At 38.7% G+C, this 21,432-nt stretch overlaps 1 protein-coding gene across 1 annotated transcript; it reads right to left on the bottom strand.

The window, feature by feature from the left end:
- Positions 1-3,924: 3,924 nt before the first annotated feature.
- LOC133990327 (transferrin receptor protein 1-like) lies at positions 3,925-21,004 on the bottom strand. The gene is made up of 18 exons (XM_062428604.1): positions 20,896-21,004; positions 14,091-14,140; positions 12,287-12,524; positions 11,661-11,844; positions 11,265-11,490; positions 10,968-11,090; positions 10,735-10,830; positions 10,162-10,301; positions 9,849-10,000; positions 9,628-9,747; positions 9,325-9,410; positions 9,145-9,208; positions 8,406-8,473; positions 8,201-8,268; positions 7,926-8,019; positions 7,561-7,782; positions 7,170-7,328; positions 3,925-6,739 (listed from the first exon to the last, which is right to left on the bottom strand). Exons 2-18 carry the CDS (start codon positions 14,121-14,123, stop codon positions 6,503-6,505), a joined length of 2,310 nt encoding a protein of 769 aa, XP_062284588.1. The 5' UTR covers positions 14,124-14,140; positions 20,896-21,004; the 3' UTR covers positions 3,925-6,502.
- Positions 21,005-21,432: the final 428 nt, after the last annotated feature.

Genomic DNA, 21,432 nt, shown 5'->3' on the forward strand with positions numbered 1-21,432 from the left:
ACAGTTTATCAACAGTATGCTGAACGACAGTTACCTGGACTTTGCCCTCCCGGAAGACAGTGGGTCAATCTGATTTTATAGTCAAACACTGGCAACCCTTAAGGTTAATTGCACCAATAAAATAATCAGTTATGTTTAAATGGATTACATAATGCCGAGTTTAAAACTGAGCATTACTCACCGATCTAAAGATAATGAAGGTGATTACAGCAAGCTGCTAATGTGTGTGTATGATGTGGCAGGTGTGTCTGTGCGAGGATTGTGATGTGAGACTGACAATAACTGACAATCCCTCATGCTTGTTGAAACTTCTCTATGAGGGTGAGTGTGTGTGTGTGTGTGTGTGTGTGTGTGTGTGTGTGTGTGTGTGTGTGTGTGTGTGTGTGTGTGTGTGTGTGTGTGTGTGTGTGTGTGTGTGTGTGTGTGTGTGTCTGTGTGTTCTGTGAGATTTAAGGAGGCTGGGTCCCCCTGAGGTGAACTTTACAGTGTAGGATGAAGAGAGTTTGTTCTGCTGCCCTCGGGCCTTGTATCTGACACCAGGTGTGTCAGGTGTGTGTGTGTGTGTGTGTGTGTGTGTGTGTGTGTGTGTGTGTGTGTGTGTGTGTGTGTGTGTGTGTGTGTGTGTGTGTGTGTGTGTGTGTGTGAAAGATAAAGAGAAAGAAAAAGGGAAGAAAGAACATGATAACATACAGCATGTGGGAACAAGAAAAGCCCCCATGAAGCTAAGCTGCATATTTTGTCTTTCTGAGGACTTTTTTTTTTTTGGGGACTTGAAGGTATTTTATTCATCCTGCATGCCATCTGATTTCTGGGAGAACTTCAACACGCAGCAGGATCATAGATAAAAAGGTTTCGGGGATTTCAAATAATCAAAAAGAATGAGATTGAAACTCAAGAGGCAGAAGATGCTTGCTAATCTTATTTAACTAATCTAATTTAAGCGGAATTGTCCAACAGGCTTGCAAATGCCCTCATGATGAGGATCATTCAACATTAATTATGTCTCTATATGAACATGATGTAAAGAGCGGTAATTATACCTTCACTTGCACATACGGTATTCGTCATTTGTCTAAAAAGCCTGCAGAGGAAGACAGTTAAGTAGATTAACAGATCAAATAAATGTCTTCTTTAATCATCTTCTTTTTTTTTTTTACACTAGATATTTGACATAGTAAGCAGAGGTGCTACTTATAACACTGATGGTTCCAAGTGTCCCATGAAACTAATACAGTGTGACAGTGTCAAATAGGACCATGAAACTGAAGCAGCTAGATTGAATTCAGACTATATTAACTGTAATATTTACACCTGTGTTTTTCTTGGACATAATATAGAAACAGTCATTTGCTATTTAGGGGTGTCTCTCTTTCTATTTGTACACGTCTGACCATGTCTGTGCCTGTTAGAAAGGCTACTGTCCATCTTTGTTGTTTTATGTTCGCACCATCAGCGACTCAGGTTGTATAACAAAGAGCTGCAGTCTTTCACAATAGTCAGTGACAGCAGCTCTCACCTGTCGGCTTCTTCCCGCCTTGCAGCCTCATGACCTGGCGAGCATGACATTAACCAGCTCTCACCTTATAAACGAGCATCTTTTGGGTTACACCTTAACGGGAAAGTCAACGCTTTTAAACGGAAAAGATGAGTTCAAGTCTGTTTCCTGTTTGTTGTGACTTACAGTCGTCTTCTCAATGAGTGAGTGAGTGAGTGAGTGAGTGAATGAGTGAGTGAGCCTACCTGTCAATCTCTGCTGCTGTCACTTGCTGCTGTTCCGGTGAGTTTGGCACCCCAACAGACCGGCTATAAGTTCACATGTCCTGACATTTTCAACCTGTTAAAGAGCCGCGGGCGTGGTGTTAACGGGGCTGGAAATGAATAAAGTTTGCACCGGTCGGTTACTCGTGTTGAATGGTTCACTTGCAGGCAAGCCCTGTCCCGAAAACACAGCCGGGGTTTGAGTGTTGAGGCTGCTGCTGGCGTCACTTCTATGCTGGCTTTGTACAGTACAAAGATCGTCTCTATAGCGGGAGATGGATCACTCCAGCGGTGACATAGAAACTATCTTGGTACTTAGTTAGTTAGTTAGTTAGTTAAATTAAAATATGGGTTCAACATTGGCTATTAAATGATCCATTGCAAATGTGTTTTCAAGGAAAGTTTGTCCACACAGTCATTTAAAAGTTGAAGTGAAACTTATATGAGGCTTCAGCAGTCTGAGTTATATCAAGGAGTTATATCAAGTGGATAACTGCCACAGTCTTTTTAGCATTAAATTCCCTCTTTATGTTTCCTTGGACAGTGTTTCCCTGTTGAGCTGTGACAAGAAAAAGACTAACATTGAAATACAAAAGGTCTGAAGGTTGATATTAGCTTCAGATAAACTTTTAATATATTTTTTAACAGACTTGTGGATTTGGCCCCATCACTTAAACTGTAAGTGTGTTCATGAAGAAATGATTATGGCAAGAAAAACCTGTTTCAATGTTCATTTGGGCAACTGACTATTGTTTTAAGACTTTTAAAAAATTGCCTAGATTCCTTGACTTTAATGTCATCAGGTCAAAATAATCCTGCTAATCACAATACAAAAAAACCCCAACAACAACAACACCAACACAGAAACATGGAAAACATGGTTTTTAAACATACTAATTAATTGTTCAGCTGGTTTAGTTAGCTTGTAAGATTATTACTGATACATCAAGCATCCTTATGCCTATTTACACATTTCTTAGCCTGTAAGCAAAATAACAGTTTAAAGTTAAACTAATTGCAGCTTTGTGGCACATACTGCATATTTCTATTTGTCACACTACAATTTCCCCCTTTTTTATGGATTTTAATTACTGTTCCTGTCTTTGACAGTTTCCTGTCAGTGGATGTGTTTAGCTGTGCTGTGACTGGTTGAATGAAGTGTGCATCTCTTCTAATCAGTGCATGTTTGGATCCCTCCTGGAGTAAGCAATAATCCATCAATGATTGAATAGTTATTTAAGAGGGGTTGATTTAATAAAAAAAATATTTTCTTATTAGCATTTCTTCATATCTCAATTTCTAAGATTGGTCTTCATTTCCACACAATATATTGTAATATTTTTTTCCGCAGCAGGGATCCTCAGCGAAGTGAGAACTCTTTGTTTCTCTCATGTCTCTGGTACATATTCAGGCTGTCAGCCCACTCTTAAAGGAACATGTCACAATTTTCCAATATCACTGCACTTGATGATTGCAGTATTTACATATAGTGAGTTTGGATTTTTTTTAAATATTCAGATTTATAATCTATTAAGATGGCTCCAGAGGACAGACACAGTATGAAGAGTGCAATGATACCCCAGCAAATTAAGAATAAATTAAGCTTGTATGGTCTTTTTTTTTTGCTGTTTCACCCACAAGCAATTCAAACATTACCCCCAAAAGTAGTAGTAGACCACTAGTCATATTTAAACCAAAACGTCACTTCATAAGTGATCATACATTGGTAAATGAATACAGTTGCAAACTATTAGCTTAACCATTTAAATATATTGTTTACTTTGTCTCCATCATCTGGCCAAACATTGTAACAACAACTATGTTACCATCCTGTATTGTGCAGTCAGCTCCTTTAGAGGAGGGTCTTAGGACTGTATTGCAATCAATGAATAACATCTAAATTAATTATTGACATTAATTATTTACACATCAAATCCTATTATGAAAAAAGACTTGTACAGCATTAAGTATACAAAATATAAGACGTTTTTAGAAACGTGCCAAAATAGACCATGAATTTCAGTGTACAGGGCTGTTGTACCAGACTTTTGAAGCTTTATTTATTAAAAAGGTAGTCATGCAATTCTGAAAGTTTTAGTAATAAACCCTGCAGATAAATCAAGTGAAAGTAATTTTATGCAAATGAACATTCACAGACTCCACAAGTTATGAGGTGATTGTTTATTGCAGCAACAAAAAAAAGAACAAAGCTAAGCAAACTTGAATACAGTTTGAAGAGGGGAAAAAAATGTACATCGTTATTTTCAACAATTAATTTCTGAACACATTCTTTATCCATGTTGTCAGAATTTTAAAGCCCTTACAGATAAAGACCAATTTTGCATCTGTATTCTCATAGAAAATTCTCTTTGGGCAGTTGCTCAGTAAATTGCCAATTTCAGAAATACAACTGGCAGCGCATGCCTCATTACAGCCCAGTAGATCAGTGTAATCGCTCAAGACTATGAAAGCTTAACAGATCATTTTTAAAAGGCTACTGATCTAAAACAACAAAATTTAGATTTTTCTACTGAGATATCAGTGTCAGTGAGACTGTCACCTACTGTAACATACATCTGTTCTTTCACATTTCACAATTTTCATTCTTTTCATTTTTGTGGCTTTTACACCAGTAACTTGATTCTACAACAGGAAAAAAAAGAAATACAGAAGTGTCAAAACTAAACAAAAACAAGCCAAATATACATCCTCAAAAACCTCAAAGTACTGTATGAAGCACCTCGGCTCTATAATGCAGTCATGAAACAAAAAGGCACAGGTAAATCTCTTTAACAACAATGGATGAACACATCAAAATAGAAAGTAGAATGTACTTACACACTGAATCATTAAAAAAAAAAAAAAGAAAATTGCAAAGTGATCTGTTATGGAACACACTGCGGTGACCGCAGTGGTCCCAAACACATTTGTAGCATGTTCTCATCAAAGCAAAATGACCTTCCATAGCAATTTGATATGCAGCCCAAAGACTTGATTTGAAAATGAGACAAAAACTAAAAGAAACCCAGAACAGAAGACAGACGTGCAGATCCTTCAGCTTTATAAAACTGATAGGAATGGTTTTTCACAAGAGCTGAGGTTGAAAATCACTCTTTCAAGATCTGAGATTCTGTCAGAGAAAATGAGATGTAAATTGTAATTGAAATATCATAGAGATCTCAAGATGATGCGCAAGGTGATGCATTGTGTAGCAATGTATTGAATATTTACACTATTATGGGAAACACTGTTCCCGATAATTAAAAACATCCACTCCTACAGTGAAATATGGAGGGCACTGCCTCCGATACGGATACACACTGGTAGGCAAAAACTACCTTCTTCTTTTTCACATTATGGAAGACACTGCTCCCGATAATGTTGTCATGATGAGAAGTGTACATGGACCAAGGGAGCGGTACTGACAAACAGCCTGAGTTGTTCAGAAAATATTTTCATGGGTTCGATATGCGAGTTGGCCCTGGCTTAAAGACCAATCCAGTGTCAGTTAAGTAGAAAAAAACAACCTCAGTTGTTGAAGTGCTTTGAGTGTTCGGTACCGGCCGTCGGTCGACATGTTCACTTCCTTAAGCAGATGCTGCTTTTGTCATTTCGACAGTATAACTGTCATAATTATGGAAGGCACTGCTCCCGATAATTATACATTTCTTATAAAAAGGCGATAAAAAAAACTATTTATAGTGAACCCTGCCACTGATAAATAAATAACACAATAAATAGACGTACGATTTCTGTTTCAGTGCCACGTGGTTGAAGACCTTCTCCCTAAGGTTTAGAAAGGCCTACAGAGATTTGACCTCATGTCAGGAGGTGGATGATTCAGATAACAGACACATAGATTTCTTTCGTTTACCTTGTATAATTGTTGCTTGTTATTAGGACTTTTTGTTAAATATTAATGCCACGCAAGTATTAAATGAGGTCTTGTAACAACAGCTGATTGTTCCAAGTCTACTTTTAGGCATGTTCTGTGCAACTGCTGTGGTATTGCAAATTATTCTTCAGTCCTTACAACAATTTCTGAATCTGGGAAAATGAGTAGCATATTTCAGCACAGTATGAAATTATAACTACCAACACTAACCAGTTCAGGTATGACATGAGGCTACAAAAGCAGTTGAAATATCAGCAGTTCTCAATCTTTGTGGTAATTAGTTTATTGTGTCATACTGCCCTTTTGTGTCTTATTAATCTGAACTGGCAAAACACAGCCATTCCTGTGATACTGACCCCATACTGTGCTGAAAAAGCATCACTTTCACTACATTCAATTCATTTGTAGGGTAACATTAGTTTACGTAGTAATACTACCACATAACATTGGCTTTTGAAGGTAAACGGTACTAGCACCAAAGTATTCAAGATGTGGTATTTGAGGACCACGTTACAATTATGTAAGATTTTTTCCTTTCCTTTCCAAAGTGGGAAAATGTACTGACCTATTACTCGATCTTCTGTGTGTTAAGGCGGAAGGCTTAATTAAGTACTATCATTAATGTTTGGCTTTTTTGGAGAATTTCAGTAAGAAGGGAGATGAGGCAGTTTTTAACTAAAGTGTTTAAATAAATGGAAGAAAGGTGACGTGACGGTGTCTTTTAGAATTTCCTGAATTAGTTGAAGCCAATTTGAAAAGCTGTGCAACTTTTGTTAATGATAACAGCTTGTTGGTTTTCACACTGTGGTAGCTGGACCAAACCATTAACAATGGTTAGTTGTTGTTTTTTTAGATTTCATTATCCAGAGCCCAGATGTTCCCAGCTAACGAGTTGGCACAGCCCTGAATGGTCCAGGTCGCCAGGGCAAACTGGTTCCGGAACAGGTCGGCCTCGGCCTTGCCGCTCTTGAGGGCTTCGAGGTGGTTGAGCAGCCCCTGGAGTGTGTGCGAGCCACTGCCGACCAGGATGTGGCGGAAAGGACTCTCTCTCGGAGACACGTATGGCGACAGGAAGTTCCTTTCCACCTACAGAAACGAGGGGAGGAACATGGGATGAACACAGGTTTTTTAAAAGTCACTGGAATATTGTTTTGTATGGGGCTTAACGTTAATTTTTTTATTTCTGTCACTACCTTGAGTCTAAGAAACATAACCTGTGAACTAAAATACATTATGTTCTCTTTTTGCCTCTCTCTTGTGATACCTAAACAGGTGGAGGCCATTTTTAATTTTTACAGCCAGAAATGTTGTTATTCTGAGTGCTTCGAATGAGCAAATTTAAAAATCTATGTATTTCCATAAGTTAAACTATTTCTTTTTTTAAAAGCATGAGTGTACAGCCCAAAAAACTGATGATTCATCTCTCAACATACCCCCGATCATTTCTCAAACACCCCAGTGTTTTTGTGGGTTTTTTTTGCACTCATGTAAAAGATGGGTGCTGTACAGGTCTTACCGTCATGATGCGGTCATTAAGGACGCGGCACATCTCGATGTCTTCCAGGTTGCTGTTCTGAATGTCTGCTGCCAGGCTGCGAGAGGCACGGCTGTAGGAGCCAGAGGCTGAGATCAACCACTGCATGGTCAGACTCCTGGGCAGCATATCAGGCTTCAACTGGAAACACACAGAAGGTTCACAGGAGTGATTTAGGGTTCGGATTAAACACAAGATTCATTTTTCTATATCTTTGAGTTACACAGTCAAAGCCCCAATTAAACAAAAGTAAAGATGAAATAAATGATGACATTTAAAACAGGTACATCTGATACTTTCCTAAGCTTGAATTTCAGTGAGTGACTGTTGTGAAATTCAATCTAAATCTACAGGATCACAAAAAGACACCTACCCTTTGAACATCCTTGACTTTTGCGTTGATCTGAGCCACACGAGTACGAATAATCTTGTCATACTTTGAAAGATCCAATCTCAGCAGATGGTCATGGACCAGCCTCAGAGCAATATGACCTGCAAACCGGGCGGCGGCTTCAGCCATTTGAGGAACTTGGTTGGATGTGGCCGCGTTCAACCTGTCCCGATTATCCTGCATTGTGCCAAAGTACGGGTAGTCCTGTGAAGGAAAGTGTTGAGGATTAGAAAAAGATACAGCCCAGGATTACCTAGACTTTGATGAAATCACACAATGTACAAGGTTGTCTTGGATTACTGGTTCAAAAAGATGTGTTTAACGTATAGTACAGCAGGATGACTTACTGAATTACTGGAGGTGAATCTAAATGAGACAGACGGAATGCCCGAAAAGGCAAGGAAAGGAAATGCAGCATTGTCCAGCTTCATGGGCTCCATTCTGGAAAACAAACACATGCAAAATGCAGATGTAGCTTTGCTTTTTCTCAGTGTAGATGGATATTTGGAAAAGAAAGATTTGGAAGTGAAAGATTTAAAAGCTAGCCAACACATTCCAGTAGTGGATGTGATACTAGTGAGAAAAGCGTGGATGGTATTGAGATGTATAAAAACTAACTTACATATTACTCTCCCAGCTGCCTTTTCCATATTGAGACATGAGAGTTGCACCACTGCTCTGGGTTTTCACCTAGAGAGAAGACAGTATTTACATATTATAGCCTAACGAAAATCAATTAAATTATAATTCAACTAATAACACTGTAGACTTGTAACAAATGGACTTCAAAAGTATTAAAATTAAAAGTCTACTTTCTATGGATTTACCTCATCCAGAGCACTTTTGATCACACTGTACATCAAGGGACTGGAGGCCACTTTAAATGCAGTGCGACCTGGAAAAGGAGACTTGTATTCAGTCATTCTGAATATTACATTTCATTTTATAGACCAACTCAAGGTACTATAAAACAAACATTTTATTGTTTTTAGGTTTTAAACAGCATATGGACTACAGCAATATGGTGTCCTATGTTTAAAATTCAGCATGGAATAGCAGCCCTCCTTTAAGTTACTTTTAAATTCATCCACAGCACCTCCAGGTAAAAAAGGGTCAGAGGCAAATGTATGGTCCCATATAAATGCAGCAAATTTGTATAAATAAGCTGTTTCTGAGAGAATACTCTACCTATGGAAATCAGGAACTGTGCTGCAGTTGTTTTTTTTTATTTTTTATTAATCAAATCAAATATGGTTAAAATAAACTCAGATATGTGTTCACTGACGAACTCTATCTTGTTTGTAGTATTTTAACCCATCTCATTATAGTGTTTGTTATTGATTGTTAGGACAGAGTTGCGATACATTTTCTGCAGTGTTTGTTGAGTTAAAACTATAGGTAAAAAATAGCTGTTGAGCTAAACCCCAGTACATTTACACTGATGATTAATATGCACTTTCCCTATACATTTTAATGGTCATACTGTGCATGTAGGGTGCAGAATCTAGTGTTCAGTAATAAAACTTGAGACAGAAGTCAGTTGTTTTTAACAATGACAGTAAATACCTGTTACAATACGATCCAGGCTGATGTAGGAGAAGGCTTTCATGCTCAAAGAAGACAGATAACCCTGGATATATGAAAAAATAAGGTTACAAACAACAGTCAGTATCATTACTGTGTTAAAGCTGCGAATCAAAAAAAATAAAAACAATTTGAAGCGTAAGTACAAAAAGTAATTCTAACCTCCAACCACTCGGTGGCGCCAACACTCCCATATTCTCCAGCACTCCAGCTAGCGAACACAATACTCCTCCGTGGTTTGAATCCATCTGTCAAGGTGACAACACATGAACATTAACAAAAATAGAACAGAAAATACTTGACAGATTTTGAAAGGGCATATTTAATTACTTTCTTCAGTTCTTTCATGGCGTAGATGAGGTAGGATGTGATATGAAATGTGCATCAACTCCCTTATCATAATATTATTTAAATGTTGCAATATTTCCTATTAAAAGTAAAGAACAGCAGTCTCCTGTAGCTTACCATTTTTCACCATTTCTGAGATGGAACGAGCCAGCTCAACAAGGACGCTGGTTCCGACAGTTGATGTAGCAAAACCTTGACCCCATGCGTCCCTCTGGGCACCAATAACCACATATCGGTCTAAAAGAAACAATAATGAGACATGTTAGTCACATTCTTTTTATTACACTGCGTGGCTGATCGTTGTACATCTCTTTTGTTGAATGAACATATCATTGTACCTGAATCCACAAACCCTTTGATGACCCCGAAGACATTATTTATCTTTTTCTCTGTAAGTTCGTTGCTGACACTCAAAGTAATGACATCGGTCTCATCTCCCAGTTTGGTGACGCCTCCCCACTCTTGTGGCACAATCTGACCTCCCAGCTTCCTGTGAGATGCAGACAACAAAAATGTAGCTCTATATAATCTATGATAGATCCAACTGTGAGGAAAGATGGATATTTGAAGTTGATAGACAAGGTACTGTATTTATTACGATCTTTTTCTCGTGCATTGTTTCAGACGGTCCATAGTGTACGAAAGACTTACTTCAGGATGTTGGTGGCCATGGCTTCTGTGATGGTCTGAGCCACGATCTGTGGCAGGCCTGAAGACTGGACAGGAGGAAACTGTGTGTGGTTGAAGGAGGGGAAGCCGGGGGTGTAAGGATCCCCTGAACCCAGGTGGACCTTTGGGAGACAGGACAGACATGTTTAATCCTTTCTGTTCTACACTAGCAACACGTAGCCAGACAGACATTCAGGCTAAACTAAAAAACCCACAATGATTCCTGCACTCTGTTCTCTTTTTCTACCCTTATTAGAAATCAATATGACTGGTGACGACTTTTTATAAAGCTTAGATTATATTGCTACATTACATACAAACACTAATAAAAGAAAATGTTCTATAGCTACGCTACTGGTCAGTACGCTACTGGTCAGTACGCTACTGGTCAAAAACTCCACATGGTCCCTTTAATATGGTCTAGTGAGTTTCATGTCCTCAGTACAATCAATAAAATCAATAAATATGCAAACAGTTGATGGTATGCAATTAAATATGATCATCACAAATAAAAATGTGTCTCCCCAGTGGAGTTCGTCTCCCATCCACACTCACATGTCCATAGAGCTGAGTGGATTCCCCGATATTGTAATCAGCGCGGTCTGGGTAGATCAACACAGCAGAGGCATTCATTTTGGCAGCATTGGCTACCTGTAAACACACAAAGTACAATGGTAATAGATAAATAAATATACAAAAGCATGAACTTTACAGTGATTATGGAAAAAGGTAAAGGGAAATAGTTTATAGGGGCATTAAAGTCATGCTTCAAACTGAAAACCACCCACCTTCTCTGCAAAGCTGATCCTACCAGCTCTGACGAGAATGACCCTGCCACTGAGATCAATGTTCCTGTCACGCAGCATCCTGAAGTCATTTTCCTGTCCGTAGAATGCATACAGGATGGCACCCTGGTACCAACAGCAATACAAAAAGAAAAAGAAAAAGGTGTTTACCCCATTGTTTTTTGTTATTGTTAAATGGAAGAATGAATGCAGAGCTAACTTAAACCTAAAACTGAACAAAATAATTTCACTGCATTTTTCTCTTTCCTGATTATTTTCATAGATGGATTACTGACTTACCGTTACTTCTTTAGTGGCACTGTACGACAGGAATCCTTGTACTTGTGTCTCACGCTCGCCCTTGAAAGTAAATTTGTTGAAGCCGGACACTGGGGCGTCATGCACCTTAATGAAGTGCTCATCGGTCCAGGTGTTCATGCCGTTCTCTTTAAACTTCTTGTGCACTATTTTCCCGAGAACTTCATCACCAAGAGAACCAGCCTGGTGGTTGCTACTGCTTAAGTCACTGGGGTAGAAGAAAAGTAAACATGAGCAAAAAAAAGAAAATAAAGGCAAGAAACAAAGGAGGAAATGATTCACTTTTTAAAATGCAATTTCAATAAAGAAGTTAGAGTAGTAGGGGCTTAAACGGTCTCACAGCAGGTTCCACAGGCAGTGTGTAGAGTTCATATTTACCTGAAGGCAGTGTCGAAGTTGCGTGGACTCAATTTTTCAGCGAGCAGTTTCTTGACATCATCCCAGTCCATGAGTGGGGCAGCACCTGTCTCGTGGGCCACAGGCACATCAAAAGGGAGCTTGGAGGCTGCGCAGGTGGGAGCCACTTCCTTCTTCCGATGGACGAGGTAACCAATCAAGTACCCTGAAAGTAGCAGTGGTTTCAAATGAACAATGACAAAGAAAGAAGGCGAAGAGCCAAGGACAGACTGAAGGTATCAAATTACAGCAGTCAGCATTTTGAAATAGTATACCATCAACCGACAATGATAGCACTGTATGTATGCATGCATGCCTTACACCAAGAAACACCATAGAAACTACTTCCACTCACACCAAGTAAAATACATGTTATTGAATCAACTACTACATGCCAAAGCCTGAAAGCTACATATAGAAGCTTGTATTAGTCATTTCATATTGCTCACTTATCAAGTTTATTTTTGAGTCAAAAGGTTGGATAAAAATGTAATTTTCAGATTGAAAAGTAATGGTCCTAAGACGGATCCCCTGAGGAACTCCAGCAGTTATTTCAGATGCAAACTTAATATAAAAAGGTAGCTGCTTCATTAACCCTCCACTCTTACCGATGATAAAGATGAGGAGGATAGTTGCTGCCATGAAGCAGAGGTTCTTGGGTGTGCGTCCAAGTTTCTGAGCCACGTACGGTTTGCGATTGGAGTTGTTGAGACTGTGATCCCCCACACCATTTTCCCCGACCTCCTCATCCATGTCGGACGACAGCTTCATCTCCACCTGGCTGTTATCCCCTTCCATGTTTTGGGTCAGGTTGAAGCGTGTGTAGGAGTGTGGCTCCCCATTAAACTGTAATGACAGAGGAGAACATTTCGTTTTAATATTTAAGTAGGAACATGTACAAAGCACATATTACACATTGTTAATGGGACCTATAATTCCAGGCCATCAGCTAGAATAAAAAAAACAACATGTAGTTTTGTAAAGCGTTTTTCAATTAGTGATATTTTTGTTCAATTATGACATCAAAATGTATTATGGATTTGAATCTATGACAAAAATTAAACCCTAAATGTTCTAACTAACATATGGAGTACAGATTTCTGTACCACTTTTTAAAAAATCTATAATTTAAACTTGGTTCAGAAATTTGAACACTTTATGTTAAACATCTCTTAACACTTATTTAGTTTTAAGGACACCATGTTGTTTCCTTATCTATCTCCACCATGAGTTCCTTTTGTTTTAGCTATCTCTGAAACTCATCAGGAAGACCCCTCCCAATGGGCCATTCAGTCTCATACCATCTGATAAAAAGCCGCAGAACAACCAGACAACTCCCCAAAAAAGAAGTTTGCTTACATTTTAACAGTTGCTGTTAGACTTCCTTCACTGTGTGTAAAATCCATACAGCCTTTGTGTAAAACTGAAGGTATGACCCTTTATAATTGACTGACATAAAAAATGTACGGTCTACAGCCAGTGTACAGTAATCTACGCAAACCGCACAAGTGTTTTATCTGTATTTTTTAAAACCAAAAAAAGTTCAGTTTCTCTTTCATTACACCTTCGAGATCACCCACTTTTTTTCTAACTCTAGTTTTCCATCGTTATTTAACAAAGCAGCACATTTTAATTATCCTCCAGTGTGTGTCTTGTAGGCTTTGGGGCCTAAGTACACGGCAGACAATCTAGAAAACCACAAGCTTATTATATGCCAATAAGAACTCAAAAATCTCTCTCCCAAATACATAATATGTGTAAACCTAAAATGTCAAACAAGTGTACAGCAAAATTAACTTACATCCATTTCCATCCAAGAACTTAAACAGAGGGACAATGCACGATGTAAAGACCAAGAAGATCTGATAGACAATGGAGGACTACTTCCCGTTTAAGTTACAGTCTACATAGTCATTAAAAAGTAAAAAAGATGATTTACAGTAATTACAGAAAACAGGAAATAGTTCTCCATTCTGGTTTCTCTCAGAAACCAAAGTCTGCAAGTTGATTTTGTTTCACTTCTGTTTGACATTCTATACTGATGCATGCCACTTAAATAATTACTGATTTATTAAATTGATTGAGATATATGGCGCTGTTTTTTTCTAACTTAATTTTTGCTATGTTCTACTATGTACTTCAATGTAAGTACTTTTTATATAATAAGTCAACATCTGCTGCACTGAAAATATTTCCCCAAATCCCAAATAATCATTCAGCTTGGTGTTGACGAAAAGTAGTAATTATTTGTACCCAAGAAGAAAAGAAAAACATTCCGTTATGCAACCTTGCACTTTAATAACAGTCATTTCAGAAGTAGCAACAATAACACCACATTATGGAGAGGATAATTCCTTAAAGACAGGTTTGGTCTTTAGGATTTAAAGTTGTAATACTGATAACAATACTTACAATTTTTGATATTGTTGTCCTTGCCTGATCCATTTCTGCTTCACTGGAATCTAAAAAAAAGAATTTAAAAAAAAAAGGGAAGCAAACAAGAGAAGTCAGACTTTTAGTATACTTATTGGAATTGTCACCTTTCAAGTCTATAAAGAGTTGAATGCTTCATACTCAATAATCACAGGTGGAATATTACTTTAAGATTTTATTTCCCCACAGTGTGTACAGTGTGTTACTGTTTCACTTCTGGGAATAATGGGGTGTCCAAAGAATGCGCCCCACCTCTTGTCCAAACAACCATGGGGTTTCCTTTGCTGCTAACTAGAAAGACACCACTGTTTCAGGGCACAAAAGACCAGTGTCCAGTACAGGTCAACACAGGCTCCATGCCTCCATGTGAACTCCACGGCCAGAATAATACAATAACAGAATAACTTGTTCCCACTTGCTTCGATGTTCGAGGGAAAGCCAAACAAAGCAAGGTTTCAAATATAACAGAAGAACAAGACCTGAAATGCAAGTCTTCTGTGTATTTTTTTTTTTTATACTGAAACCACAACCATTGTTATAGGAGCCATATATGTGATCATACTCAGGACGGGAGGTTGATTGTGTAAGGTGCTTCACTGGAAAGAGAAGCCATTCTCCTTTCACGTCATACTTTTCTGCACAATTCTCACGCATATTTAACATACACATATCAGAAAAATCACTGTAATTATAATACATGTACAATAAAGTATAAGAGAAAAAATCCAATGTATAGAATTTCTGACCACTCAGTGGATTCGTACTGATTCACTGACATTTGACACTGCTGTTTTTGACCAGCGGCTAAGGTTTAGCTCAGAGTTACTACAATGACCTTGTGAATCCAACTGACTACATAGTCTCATGAGGTAGTAGCTTAATTCATGATACAAGTTATCTATCCAAACACAATGTAATGCTGGTAATGTCTATGTGAATTAAATGGTTTCAAGGTGCAAAATGAAAGGTTGCCATATTAAGCTTTAAAACCTGACCCCTCGCCCCTTTCACTGGAAGTATACGTGTTAACTGATATAACTGCAAATCCAGAACTAGAGCTAATCTACTGCAGTGACATCAACACCCTTTTGGGAAACTACCCTGAATGAACAACATTGCTACTCAAAAAGTATTAGTGGTGCCACTTCCTTGTTCACTGTAAAAAAACACAATAGTGAAAAGAATGGTTTTATTGTTCAAATCAGGCTTGTAAAAAAGGGATGTTAACAATATGATTACAGTATCCTGGTTCAATAATGAACACTGGATTCGGGGAGGGGCAGAAAAATCGATATTGCAACATATCACAATATTTCTATACATCTATTTTTAACTTATGACTGGTGTTTACAATTGATTGAGGCTGGGGGTGTCAGTGTGTAGCCACAGCCCTGCTCTTTATCATGTTAATGTTACCATCGTCACCCGTCAGCCCTGCGTATCTTGTAATGCTGTGAATATAGCATAGTTTGTTATCTGAGGGTTGTGTGTTGTGTTTTTGACCACAGAAAAGTGATAAATATTTGGGGTATTAGCAAGACATTGCCTATATGTGTCTCTTATCAGACTTCCTAACGCTACAAGCACTACCAGTGTTGTGGTATTTATACAAAGTGAGGCTTAAGTTATCAGTGTTGCACTATTTATACTTGGCAGCATTTCTTTTCTGTGAAACTGATGAACTGTTAAACACTGTACATTATCCAAATATTTCTCATATTTCTCTTCAAAATATGTGTTTTTCTTCTGCAGTTACAGATATCGCTATATATCTTGTATAATAGCTGATAGGAAATCATTATAGACAAAAGTGTCCTTAGGCCATGTAAGTAGTTTGGTTTGTCTCCATCTATTGGTGAATATGTAACTTAAAAATGCTGATATCAAGGAGCCTTTCTGGAAGAGTTTTAAAAAAAAAAAAAAAAAAAAAATGATTTGTTGTTCTAAAATAATTAGGCGACTTAAATTGACCATTTCATTGTTTTACCAAATTAAGACAACTAATCACTAACACTATCTGTAATATTAAGGGATTTTTTTGTAACTTTGGGTGAATTATGGGGGGGCTCTGTTCTGATGGAGCAACTCACTTTTTCCACACTATTATACAATATTCACTGCAGGGATACAAGTGCCTGTCACACGATAACATATTCCAAAACCCCTACCTGCAGCAAATCTATTCATCCAAATGAATGGAACCCAAATAAATATGTTTCATGGCTGACCTTATGACAGCGAACTCCTCTAAGCTGTTAGTTACCAATGTTTAACAAATATCCACTTTAAAACTAGTTTATCAGGCCATAAGCAAACCTACTCTTGAACTTTAATCCCAGTTGTAGTAAGTAGAGCTCATGACCTTTCCTAACCTGTCTGACCTTGAGAGAAGAACAACACCTCTCAAACATCCTGGGTCTTATCAACCCTCGGAGTACGCTAATCCAACACCTCTCAACAATCAACTAACGGGTTAAAATATTACCACACTGACTGAACTTTGAACAGAATAGAACACTGCTTTGTTTGGCAGTGGCCTAATTTGGCTCACAACTTTGTGTATTGTGTCCCAACAGAATAAACAGAGTCACGAAACCGAAATAAAGCAAAGTAAACAAAGTAAGCAAATTAAAATAACATACAAAGACACTGAAGGTGACCTATGTTCTTATCTGGGTTACACACCCCAACAGCAGAGGAATGAGAAAAACTTAACGACACCTTTGGGCCAATTTACAAGCTCCACTGGAAGGAGATCCCAAACTAGACATTGCGTGAGGAGAGCTTGTATGGACAAGTGCAGAGGGGACACAAGTTCACAGGCAGGCCTGCACTAATTTACACTGCCAAAACTTGGCCGTGCTCAACTCCAACTGCGTGTTATACAGATAGCATAGCTAAAAAGCCTAACCTTGCACTCCAACTGTATTTAAATAAAGAAAATGAGGATGCAGATATGCTGGAATACTGCCACACATTAACACAGCTCCGAAAACACTTTTGCTATTCTAGGCATTATGAAGCACAGCTAAGTTTAGCACATGGCCTGGCCTCAGATCGCCCCCAGGACTCCCTAGAGTTTACTATAACCTTGATGGGGCCACAGGAGCCACACATTGGCTCTAAAAGGTCACAAACTGCAACAAACGTATCGACTAACTTTTTTTAAATTCACAGTCTGCTTTGCAACACACATTTGACGGATATGAACTTTAAGACGTGGTATCAAAAGAGACTTGGCTGCTTTGTAAAGCTAATTGCTCAGTAAGGTGGGCAGAGCTATGTCTATAATCTTACATACCAAACATACCGGACCTTACTGAAGCTAATACTTTAATCAGATTAGCTAATCTTTCAGTTGAGAGACCTATGGAAATTAGCAATTAACAGAACACATTAAAAAATGTATATGCACAAATATTAGTTTCATCCCAACTAACGAGTGCGATAACGATGTCCTTGAGGGTGACCATTTGCTTGTGACAGTCTCTGAACCTTGGGGCATGTCTTGTATCTCTAGGTCATAAGTTTTGGACACATGTGTGCAGAAGAGATAGTAGATGCAAAATTGGGTCACGCCCTTCTGGGAATGACACTCGCAAGCATGAGCTGTAAGAACGGCATGAGCGCAGGAAAGAAGAGCATCACCCCCACCCCCACCCCCACTTTAACAGGCGAACATATTTGACAATCAAAGCCAGGTGGATATCTGCAGACAGATTCAAGATCACCGTCATTGTGAAAGGTGAATTCCCCTCTCGTTTCCAAGATCAAACGTGTTGCAAAAGCAGCTTCCTTGTAGTGCATGCAGCAACTGAAACAATCCCTGTGATAAGAAGTTAAGTAACCTTTATTTCATAATTTTTCTAGTGAAGTTGAGCGGCAAAGAACACTTTTGTTCCAGTATTACAACAGCTTGGTTGTGAACTCAGTTGAGGGTCACTGAGGTGCAATAACTAAACAATCACTTTAATTTACTACATTGACTATTTTTAATTAACAGGTGGTTAAGTCTGAACATGTACTGAGCAGTTAAGAGCAGTCATGCATTTGAAACTACTAACATGATGATTTACAGCTCACATTTCATTACATAATTATTATTCATCAGTGCAGTCTTAAGAATATCTACCATAACTGAAACTATCATTATGGTGTTAAAAGGTAGCCTATGTGTCTAAAGGGCTCTGCATCAGCAGATGGCAGGCTGTAAATACACCTATACTTTACTTAATGTGTTTGTAATGATGCGTATATACATCACAACAGCAATCTGGCAGTGAAACATTACTTCAACTTATGCGAGAACAACCTGTTACAAATGGCATGATGTGATTTTATGTAATGCATGTGTGATTAACATTACTTCTTCATACCAAAAAGCCATAATTAACTCCTTCCTGGTTAAAAAATAGTATCCTTCCTTCTTGACACAGTAAGAGCTTGTGGTAAAATCTGCTCTTGTGAAGCCAGGCATCCAAATACTACACAATTCAATGAAATGCCTGTGTAACTAACGGTTGAACTGTAACTGGAAGTTACACAGAGAACCAGGAAATAACATTACATGACACCATTTCACATCAGAGGATAGGTCTTTCTAAGCATGAATGCACCCATCAAAAGTTAAATCATAGTTAAAATCATAGGTGCCAAAAAAAAAGCAATCGAAGCTTTAGGTGACACATGATCTGTAAAGACACAAATGTCACAGCTTTCACACAGTCCTCTCCTACTGCATTACTGAACCCAAAGATCATCAACAACAGTTTACCCATGTGATATAAATCAGATTTAATTAAGTTCAATTAAAACCCAAATCATAAGCTCCAGTGCGCTCCATTGCACTGATTAAATGACAATTGACGTATAACCTGTTTATTCTAAATAAATTCACACACAAATGCACCACACTGAAACTGACAATTATGTTAAGCACTGACTCAAATGCCCATTCTTTTTTTTTTTTTTTTTAAAACACTAAATCAGAATTGGTCTAATCGTAGAGCTTTTGCAACTAATTTGGTAAATGGAGGACTGGGAGTCAAAACGAGATGGTGAGAAAGAAAAAGAACAAGGTCGGGGGGGGGGGGGGTAACGGGAGAAGAGAGGAGGAGGAGAGGGGTCAGGAGTGCGTAGGAGTCATTGTGCAGCAGCAAACCATGTGATAGTCACACTGGAGAAAAGCTCCAAGTAGCTCATGGGAGAGTGAGCCAGAAGTACAACAGTGAAGTAGACAAATCCCATTTATTAGGCTGGTACAAGTACTCTGGAGGGACAAAAAAAAGGCAGCACTTTCTAAATTATAGACACACGATGCTTTAATATTATATGCAGAAAAGACAATGACCTCTGTTTTTTCTTACTATAATACAAGTTCTGGGGGTCACTTTTGCAGCTGTGGGTCCAACTGGAACTAATGATTGTAAGGTTGGTTTATCTGTCAGTTATTTTCTCAATTAACCAATCAAGTCATTTGGTTTATAAAAATGTCTGAAAATGGTGAAGAATGTCAGTCACTATTCCTCACAACCCAAGGTGACTTCCTCCATTGTCTTCTTTTGACCCCACCAAGTTAGTTAGCTTTCACAGAAGACTAAATACACCAGAAAATACTCACATCTGAAACTGGAATTTAAGTATTTGGACATTTCTTCTTGAAAAATGATAACTTTCTGTCTGCTTATCGATTCATCGACTATTCTTTGCAGCTCTACTGCACATCCAAACCCCCCCACCCCCCACCCCCCACCAACAGCAGGTGGCAACACAGTGTGTGTGTATCAAAGGGGCTGATCAATCAAAAACTGAGTCAAACTAGGAAGATTCAGATGACTGATAATGCAAGAGATTCCAATAAAACTGAAAGCAAGACTCAATAGGGTAAAGCTGCTTGACATGCAGCCTAAAATGCACAAGAGCCAATAATCAACTGATCTTTTCAAGGAGGAGAGCAATGCAATTGTCAAGTTCAGCTGCTGCTAGTCTGCACAACATATTGAAGGATGCAGTCATGACTAACGTCACACTACACCGCCTCAGAGAGCACTCATCCATAACCAAATATGGCTCCTGTCCTGTACATTTGAGAAAAAATGCTGCCCAGCTTCACTTAAATAATATGTGGACAAACACATTGGCATTTTGAAGGAAGGAAAAAAAGTCTAGACTGGAGGTTACAGCTATGGATGTTGTGGTAGAGATAGCTTATCTATGCGGCTGCTGTCAAGGTCAGTAAACAGGGACACTGCAATGTCTACTTAGTGACACTACTGCCCTGTGAAGGAAGGGTCACACATGGGTAACTGGCCAAGTTTAACACCGGCGCAGTGCAGCTCATGCAGCCCAGCTTGTTGAACGTGACTACCGGCTTCCTTCATTATGGCGCCTTGTTTCAATGGCAACGTGACAACCAACGCTGAGAAGGCTCAAGTATTGAATGATGAAGAGGAAACGTGTTACAACCAGGTTACAACATATGTAAAGGTGGGGTAAACGCCTCCGCTAACGTTTGTTAGACAAGCCTAGACAGCACTGGGGTTGCATTACCGACGGTAACACACATTATAGATGTTAGTAAAAGAATAAGATGCAAAATATTAGACATATGCTATATAAGTCGCCATTTCTCTACGCTTTCCAAATAAATATGTTACCATACATCCGCCCGCATAACAGTCTTTGTATCACTGGTTAACGTTAGTTTAGTTAAATTAGCTTTAACAGTTTTCTAGCTCAGTTTGAACTATTGTAGCGAGCTGTCTGTCACGGATAAAGCTCTCACCTGCTCTTCAAAACTGCTAAAAACCGACTGACTTCTTCAGCGGCCCCCTTTGACACGAGGTGCTCCTGCTGGCTGCTTCCTTGCTATCACTCTGCCTCAGCTTCACCGGTGTCCTTGACCATGTGTCTCGTAGTTTTATCTCACCTCGGATTGGCTGGAGTGATATTTACGTCACTTCCTGGGGCGTGGTCTGGCGCCTTATGAATGTGTCAGATCCTGTATGCGTAAAAAGTGAAATGAAGCACATGTGTTTTGTGCATGGATTCACTGCATTGTTATATGAATATGCACTTTCCCCGCACTGAATATGTTTATTCTAGTCTTATTCAGTGACAACTATTGCAAGGGCAATATAGACGGAATGAAATAACATAGAGTAACAGCAAAGCTCTCACTGGCTGTACTGCTCTACATAAGATCAAACAGAGCACTGTGTGGTTTAAATTGTTTCAACCACACAGTCAGTGGTGGTGGAGAGCCCCTATGCACCTGTTCTTGGGTACTGTTCTTTACCTGAGTATTTCCATTTTATGCTGT

This window comes from Scomber scombrus, chromosome 11 (genome assembly GCF_963691925.1).
Source record: "Scomber scombrus chromosome 11, fScoSco1.1, whole genome shotgun sequence".
In the NCBI taxonomy this organism is placed as follows: domain Eukaryota; kingdom Metazoa; phylum Chordata; class Actinopteri; order Scombriformes; family Scombridae; genus Scomber; species Scomber scombrus.